General features: G+C 43.4%; 1 protein-coding gene across 1 annotated transcript; it reads left to right on the top strand.

The window, feature by feature from the left end:
- Positions 1–4,325: 4,325 nt before the first annotated feature.
- UQCRFS1 (ubiquinol-cytochrome c reductase, Rieske iron-sulfur polypeptide 1) lies at positions 4,326–6,532 on the top strand. The gene is made up of 2 exons (XM_088536473.1): positions 4,326–4,552; positions 5,727–6,532. Exons 1-2 carry the CDS (start codon positions 4,342–4,344, stop codon positions 6,335–6,337), a joined length of 822 nt encoding a protein of 273 aa, XP_088392599.1. The 5' UTR covers positions 4,326–4,341; the 3' UTR covers positions 6,338–6,532.
- The last annotated feature ends 2,284 nt before the right edge of the window (positions 6,533–8,816 follow it).

Consider the following 8,816-nt stretch of genomic DNA (forward strand, 5'->3'; position numbering starts at 1 on the left):
GGAGCTTTGTGTGAGGTGACCTCCATGATCTATTCTGAGCGTTTTCATTTTATGTTCGTATATCAGACACACTCTTCTGCCAGCATTAATACTATCAATGTGCTGTTTCAGACCAATTCCTTCAAGATAATATTAATTTCAACATTTGTATGTGTGTTTCCCTATCCTGTTCCTTCCCAATTCCATTTTTGAAGCGGAAAAGATTATGCTATTTCAGCTTTTTTTGCTCTTGGGTTTTTTTTTTTTTTTTTTTTTTTAGCCCATAAGAGTATTTTTAGGCTCCTCTCTTTTTCTTGCACAATGAATAGTCCTTGTAACATTCATTTTTCTTTATTTACTCTCTGTTCCAAGCTGCGGAAATAACTCTTGCTGAATATTATTTTTATCTTTCTTGGAGATGGGTGATTTATTTTAATTGCTAGTTTAGGCCAGGATGCTGCTCACCAATGTGCCTTCATTTATTGTGTTGATTAATTTAAGCTTTTTTAATAAGTAGTACTGATATATTTTTTTCTCCTGCAAAAGGAAGTCACACTAGAGAGAGAGATCAATTATTAATCAGCATTAACTCAAAAGTTAAAAATAAAAATAAAAAATAAAGCATCTTACTAGAGACTTGAGTGCTCAGTACTGAATGAATTTATACCAGATCATACCTTTCCTATAAAAAAACTCTGCAAGGAAATTAAACCACAAGGAGATGGAGGCTGAAATCTTCAGAGACATTAAGGTCCTTTACTTTAATTCCAAGGGGAAAAAAAGGTGGGAGAGAGGGAAACAAATATAACAACTAAATAAATTATAGCAAAAAAGCAAAGGACCAATCAACTTCACACAGAAAAGCAAAGACCACAGCCAGCTTTTCCAAATATTAAACTCCAGTTATTCCAAACCTAGCTGTGTATCAAAGCTCATAACGTAGTCTACTCACAAAAGCACAGGATCCTGAACTCAGTAAAACATGTGGTATCATGCACAGATTTCAGCAGATGAAAGGTATGGCTTCAAGTAAATATATGCTTTATAATCCCAGCAGTTCTATTTAAAAGATATGAAAAAATAGATATGCAGATATGAAAACCTTGAAAAAATCTTCGCAATCCTATACATTCATTACATGGATCATAGAAGAGCTCATAAACATCCACAAACCGATTTATAGTCTCTTCTGCTAAAAAAGAAGCATATTGAAAAAAGCCAGCACAGAAGTGCATTGCAAATGTGATTCAGTGATCCTCCATTTACTATATGATGTAAAGCATAAAACTAGCTTTTAATTCTAATAAAAGTACTTTTTTTATTCTCTACTCGCAAAAGAAAATTAAGATATAACGTAACATTGAGGGACTTTCTAACTGAGAATGAAGTCAGTGTACCGGTACGAATTCACTCATTTCTATGAAGACATAAGGAAGAAAACAGAAAAACAAATCTTAATTGGAAAGCTCTCTGAAGAGTTTAAACGATAACGATAACGTGGCACATCCAGTTTCCCAACGCAGACACAGTGACAGCATCAGCAACCCGAGCGCAGTGACGGTGGCTCCAGCGCCGGTGCGGGGCGGCCGCTGCCGCCTGTCCCCGCGCAGCCCCTGCTGCACATTGCTGCACAAACGCCATCCTGCACTTGCAAGTACCTTAAAGCTCACAGTCCTGGGACATCCTACTGCGCACTCGCCCTTTCCGGTGACTTGCCTTTGTGCAGGATTATTCAGACAAGCCTTTTTTTTTTTTTTTTTTTTTTTTTGAACGACCACGGGATCAAGGTAACTTTCCTTTTAACAATGTAGTCAGCAATTTTCTCTCTCTTCCCCTTCTGCTGTTCCCCTCAGACCTTCCTCCTAGCTTGCAGCCTTTTTCCTGCCGCTCTCTGCAGTAATAGGGAATCACCTCGAGAACATCCCTCAAGAACCTTCACTGCCACACAAACCAAACACAAACCAGTATGGAGAGCTTATACGCATAACACGAGATGACTTTCTGTTCAAAAGTATTGTTATTCTGAACTTAAATATGTTATTTTAAATTCAGAGGTGATATGCATGCTGTATTTTCACTGTTTCTGGTATTAAAAAAAATATTGTGATTTCTGGAATATTTTATATGAGATTTGGGATGAAGGTACCCAACACAAATTAATGACGGCAAAAGGGATCTGCATGTTAAAGATTAGCAGAGTTTATAGCTTTAACAGTGCACTGCTTTCACTCTGCTCTGTAAACTATCTGCCAACATTTTGCCTGCTCCTTCAGGCAAAGGGGCCTCTTTACAAACCTAATTTCCAGGATAAGTAGTATTAGATCTATTTGGAAACATACCACAGCTTGTTCCATTTGCTTGATGAAAAACCCTTGCAACAGTAGGATCCTCCTCTCCTTAACTTACATAAAGCTCACGGAAAATGGGTGTATGACCAATTACTATCATTTACCTCAAACTCCAGAAGCAACTCAGCTTCAAGATACATCGTCTTATTATAATAAAACTGCAGTATTTTGCTGAGTAAGCCCATAATACAGATTTTCTCAACAGATTTCACTAGTTCATGCCTACTTCTCACATTAGGGTTAGTAAAAATATGAAAATTTGATCAGTTCAAACATTGGAGGAACTCCACTGGAGGCCATTAAGCACGGCCTCAAATGTATTCTCCTAAAAGACAAGAAAACGCTCCTGTTTATCACCATTTATCACTTACCAATTTATCATAGATAGATCACAAGTCAACAGCAAGATAAAAATAAGAATAAATCTGCATAGTAAACTGGTTTCTATAAGCTGCTACTGAAACAAGTGCTTCTCAACAAACACGTGAAGATTAAGATTACAATTTACAGTTTACTTGCTTTAGATAAGTTTTATACACTAATTGTTCCTTATTCATACAGCACCCATTGGTGTAGTTTTGAGACCAAGGCCAACTTTTCTGCGTACTGTTTTTAAACTAGAAGCTCCAGACGGTAGCATGGATCCGGAGCGATGCAACTGAAGGCACAAGAATTGCATACATTGCAAACCAGCTATTATTTTTTTCAGAATCAAGTCTTACCTTTCATTTTAACCACTCAGATGAGAAAAAAAATACACTTCAAGTGTCTGCATGCCATTGTAATGGGCATGAGGAAACAGCAAAGATACGAAATGTAGATATTTTCATTACATGAGCTATTAACAGGATGATTCCCGGTTGCCAGCTACCCTGAGTACTAAAGGAAAGAAAAGGCTCTTACTTTACCATTAGCAGCCTCACATTGGTTTTAACTGGGTTAGAAGCCAAGCTCCACTTATAGAGTATTTCAAATATAGCTGGAAGCAGTCACCAACTTGAAAACATTTTGGTTTGGCTTCTATCTGCAGAAATGATAAAAAATAAAACACGTTTAGTCATCGTACTAGCTATAAATCACTCAAGTGCATTGTTTTTCAAGAGAAAAGAAGTGTCAAAGACTTTTCAGACCACGGAAAGAGAGAAGGTATAAGAAAAGGAGAGAGCATTTTTCCCTCAAAGTGATGTTTCCATTGGCTGTCCCTGATGATTCTCCAGGCAATTCATCTAGCCCTCGGCTCTGCTTAGCTGAGTAGCCTCTGGCTCCTGCTTGATTGGACACCTTTTTTCTTTTGCCATTTCTGATTTGTGTAATCAGGTCTTACCAATTCCATATATACCTCTCTCTTTTTGGCCATCTAGACTGGTTTTTTTTTTGTTTTTTACTGAATTCACTTTAAGGATTTGCCTGCGTTCTCCACGGCAGTTTCAGACCCCCAGGCCTCACCAGCCGCAGGGTTTGGGCAATGTCTAACAGCTTCCAGGGCAGCCCCTGCCCTCCCCTCAGCACCGTGTGAACCTCCTCCCTGCCTGCCGCGAACCCCCTTTGCTAGGAGCTCACAGGACACTTGGTTTTTATTTGGATAAACGTATGCGGATAAAAACATAAAGAACATCAATGCAAAAAATGAAAGGCAAACCTGAACTTTGCACTCTCAAATTCAGCAGCACCGACCTTCCAGTGCATAAAAATAACGAGAGGTGCCGAGGACCTCAAGGGAATGCTGCCTGCTGGGCACACCCAACTGCCATTCTTTCGATCATCAGAAAAACAACTTTGTATGTTCTTCACACGCAACCAAAAGTGATTTTAAAACAACCTGTAATTTTTCACGTTATAGAAAAACAGGCTCCGCTGCTCGGGGCGCCCATGGCGCCTCCCCCCGCCCGGCGCCTCAGGCGCGCGCCTCGCCCCGCCGTGACGTGCTGACGTCGCTGCGTGCCGCGTCACGCGCGGGGCGTGGCGCCGCCGGGAAGGTCGCCGCGGTGACCGGCGGGGAGCGGGAGGCGCCGCCATGTTGTCCGTGGCCGCGCGCTCCGGGCCCTTCGCGCCCTACCTGTCGGCCGCGGCGCACGCCGTGCCCGGCCCGCTCAAGCCGCTCGCGCCGGCCGTGGCGCCGCGGGCCGCCAGGGTGTCGCTGGAGCCGAAGCGGCCGCTGCTTTGCCGGGAGTCCTTGAAGGGCCGCGCGGCCCGCGGCGGCCTCGTCGCCAGCGCCAGCCTCAACGGTGCGGGCCCGGGACGCGGGGGAGGCGGTTCGGGCCGGCCCGGCGGCGCCGGGAACGCGGGTTAGCGGGGGCGCCGCTCTCACCGCGGCCGCGGAGCTGCGCGCAGGGGGAAGGCGCCGGCGGCCTTGGCCGTCCGCGGGGCCGGTGCGTGGCAGCCAGGGCGGGGAAGACGGAGGAAGGCAGCGCGCCCCGCACGGAGCCCAGCTGGAGCTGGAGGGGCTGGCGAGGAGGAACCGGCTGGAGGGTGATGCAGGATTAATTCAACCGATGCAAATGCAAGTTTTGTAAGGAGAAGCAATGGCGGGGGAGGGTCCGGCTGGCACAGAAGTAGTAGTTTTTGGCATGACTCCTGCTGTATCTAAAGCTTTGCTGATCTGGGAGCATTATATATATATATATATATATATTTTTCCTCTGATTCATGCACTGTTTGGAAAAGCAAAAGCAGGTAAAGTTACTCGAGCTAGTTCTCACTGGTGGTTACTCTTGGGTTTTCAGAACCTGATTTCCAGCCAAAGAAGCGCAGCTGATCTCCACGAAATGCAGATGCTGTTTGTATGGGTGCCATTTCAGCATTCAGAAATTGCATCTTTTAATTTGCTCAGGTACCAGGGTAACAGGTACTTACTAAAGGCTGTGATAAGAGCTTGAGTTACCTATCCTGCCTCAAGATATATTGAACAAGCAGCAGTTAATGACAGACGTCAAGATTCTGCCCAACATTACTTGTACCCTCTCTGGTAAGGGACGTAATGTTGCCCTTGTAAATAAAAAAGAGCAGCTCGTCAGAACCTAGGCTGCATTCCTGTTCAAATCATATCCTGCATCAAATCTGACCCGGCTCAGCCTGAGCAAGGTGATACATACCAGGCCAGAAAATAAACTCTTAAGGAGAACAAGAGATCTGCATTTGCAATAGACTTAATATGAGATACTAGAAATATTTCATGAGACTACCCGACTGCCCAAAATTAGGGCTTATTTATATTAACAGGCACAAAATTTTGTTCCTATTAATACAATTTTTAAAATGGTACCTTCGAGCCCAAGAATGCTTAAGCAGATGGACAGTTTTCTTTGTTCAATACGATTCATCAGTGGCCCTTCCAAATTTCTAAAAGGCTAACAGAAAATTATTTTCTGTAATAACTGCCTGATACTCTTTTGCTTGCAGCACCTGCCAGTGTTCGTTGCATCCATAACGATGTCACAGTCCCCGACTTCTCTGCCTACCGTCGTCAAGAGGTGTTAGATGCCAACAAACCTTCTCAAGGCAGCAGTGAAAGTAGAAAAGGGTTTTCCTACCTGGTGACTGCAACGGCATGTGTGGCTTCTGCGTACGCTGCTAAGAATGTTGTCACTGATTTCATATCCACCCTCAGTGCTTCTGCTGATGTGCTAGCGCTGTCAAAGATCGAGATCAAGTTATCCGACATTCCAGAAGGCAAGAACATGGCTTTCAAGTGGAGAGGGAAGCCTCTTTTTGTGCGTCACAGAACCCAGGCAGAGATTAGTCAGGAAGCTGATGTTGATTTGTCTCAACTGAGGGATCCACAGCATGACTTAGACCGAGTACAGAAGCCAGAATGGGTTATACTAGTAGGTGTCTGCACTCATCTCGGTTGTGTACCCATTGCCAACTCGGGAGATTTTGGTGGTTATTACTGCCCTTGCCATGGGTCCCATTACGATGCCTCTGGCAGAATCAGGAAAGGCCCCGCTCCCTATAACCTTGAGGTTCCAGTTTACCAGTTTGTTAGCGATGATTTAGTGGTTGTTGGCTGAGTAACAAGGTGCTTGCTCACTTCTGTGTTCCCATGAATGTACTCTGCAAAGAAGTAACTGAGATTCTGGAATGCTGTAAAATCAAGTGACTCTAAAACCATGCCAGGTGACCAGATTCTCAAATAAAATGTTTAAGTATTTGCTTCTGTTAAGTTTCAATAAAACTTGAAGTGAACACTTGTTTCTGACTTACAATGGAGTGCATTTGTGTACTGATTTCTAATGAAAGTGTCTCGTCCCGAGAGAGCCCATGGCATCCCCCAAAAGTGTGTGTACAAGGTCCTCCTGAAGGGATGCAAATTCAAGACACATGCAGAAGTAAAATAACTTTTTCATAGCAGATGTTTCCATTATTTGTTAACATTGCACTATGGCAAGAAATATCTTTTAGAAGATGTTGTTTAGAGCTTCTAGCAGTGGTTGGAGTCAGTTAGTTTAGATTCCTACTAGATGTAGTCGTTTTCTTTCCAGTCTTGTTATATTCTCAAAACGGAGGGAAGAAAATCATAAATGAAAAACTCCCAGGAAAAGAACATTCTATTACATTGTTTAAAGGCAGCATTTCATTGTTTAGCTGCCACATTGGCAGTGTAATTTTACAATGATATGGACAAGGAACAAACATGTCCAAAGGAAAGCTGGCATTTTCCGCAGTGTGGAAAGATACACTCAGTCCGAACTGATCTGTAATGATAATGCAAAGCTTAAGGTGCCATATGACAGATTTGAAGACTCAACCATTTCTGTGAAAATGATTATTTCACAGTGCCTATAGATTAAGCTTAGTAAAAGCCCAAATGCTGAAACTTCTTTTATCTTGATAGTGTCTGAAGGCAAGGAGGACTAACAGCCTGAAAACAGTATTTAACCAGAATTGGTCTTGCTAGTAAAAAGTACAGCTAGCAATTAAGCACTTACAGAACATGAGGAGAATTGAGGTTTGTTGTTTCCAGAAAACAAAAACTTCCTTTCTATTTGTTCACCCATCCTTTACTCCTGTTCTGTAAAATGCTTTTTTCTTCAACTGTGTTACATACTGTCAGTTGCAAAACAGAAAATACATGGATTGTACCTTATTATAAAAGTATCAAAGTTAAATTTGTTTTCAGCATCCCTGCAAGAATTTGCATCCAGGCCTCTGGATTATAAAAAGGAGTATGCATTTCAACCTGCGTCACTGCAAGACCAGGGCTAAAACATGAAGGAACGCTCAAAGGATAGTGAGTCCAGAATTTTAATATTGTTACACTGATCAACAGAATCTGCCTTACCACACCGATAAATAAAAAAAGGGGGGGGAGGGCATGGCAATAAAACCACAACAAAAAAAATGCATCTGCTTAAGGCATTTCAGTGCACAAGACTAATGGTGACCATAGAGCAAGATCCTGGTGTGGTCTCACCAGGTGAGACCGACAGTGCCCAAGAGCCTGCGTTGTTGATCACTAAGATTAACTTTTACTCAGAGCTGGGGCTGAGGGTCTGCAGAGGCTGCGGGAGCGCAGCCGGGGGATCCTGCCTTTGGCATTACTGAAATACTGCTCTGCACAGCATGAGTTTCAGCAGCTCTAACTGAGAAAATCTTGCTTTACTGCCCAATTGTTGCAGTCACAAACTATACAAAGGTAACAATTAGTCCCCTTTCAAGTAAAAGGAGAGATTTTACTATAACATAAAGAGATTCACAAAATGGTCTATTTTCTTCGTCCAAGTGTTGAAATTCAGGAAGATAAAAGGATTGAGCTCTGCAGTACTAAAGAATTAACAGTTGCAGCACATTGGTTCTTCTACAAGCTCTGTGGTACTTTCACCATAGATTTTATAGTATTAAAGGGCTCAATATGCAACTTCCCGTCAAAGGTCAGGAGAAACTGTGAAGAAATGCAATAAAAAAGGCAAGCAAAATTTCCTACAAGTGCTGCTCCAGCTGCTGACCGCACGGGTGGCAAGGCCAAGCCTTGCAGGTGCTCCCGCAGCGCAGCCCCTGGAAGGACAGCGACTCCTGAGCAGACAAGCTCGCAGCACAAGCAACAGGCTCAGGCTGGAGCTGTGCCAGGCAAACTGCTCTTAGCCGTGTGCTAGGACACCCCGGGGCCCTAGTGAGCAGGGGCAAAGGAAACATCGTGACGGGGTTTGCAGCTACGGTGCATAAAGCTGGCAGTAATAAAAAAGCTGCAGTATAGAAGGTACAAGCAGCTAACTGTACATGTAGAGAAAACCCCCATGGGAGCCGGTGTATGCAGCAGCCAAGAGGAAGATCCCAGGGCCTGCGGAAGTGCCTGGAGCCAACGTCACGGCCCCGCTTCACTAGGAGCAGAACCTCCCTTCCCTCCCTGCTCCCCGACACTTTCCAATCATACCAGAACTACAATGGTTGCTCTATTTCGGGTCTCACTAAAGACACCTATTGCAGTATATGCATAAGTAGAACTACAGAAAAACACTCAAACAACAAAATTAATGTCCTTACCCATGCCTA

This window comes from Tinamus guttatus, unplaced genomic scaffold (assembly GCF_059628265.1).
Source record: "Tinamus guttatus ecotype Peru unplaced genomic scaffold, ASM5962826v1 Tinamus_guttatus_pri_ptg000674l, whole genome shotgun sequence".
Classification (NCBI taxonomy): Eukaryota; Metazoa; Chordata; class Aves; order Tinamiformes; family Tinamidae; genus Tinamus; species Tinamus guttatus.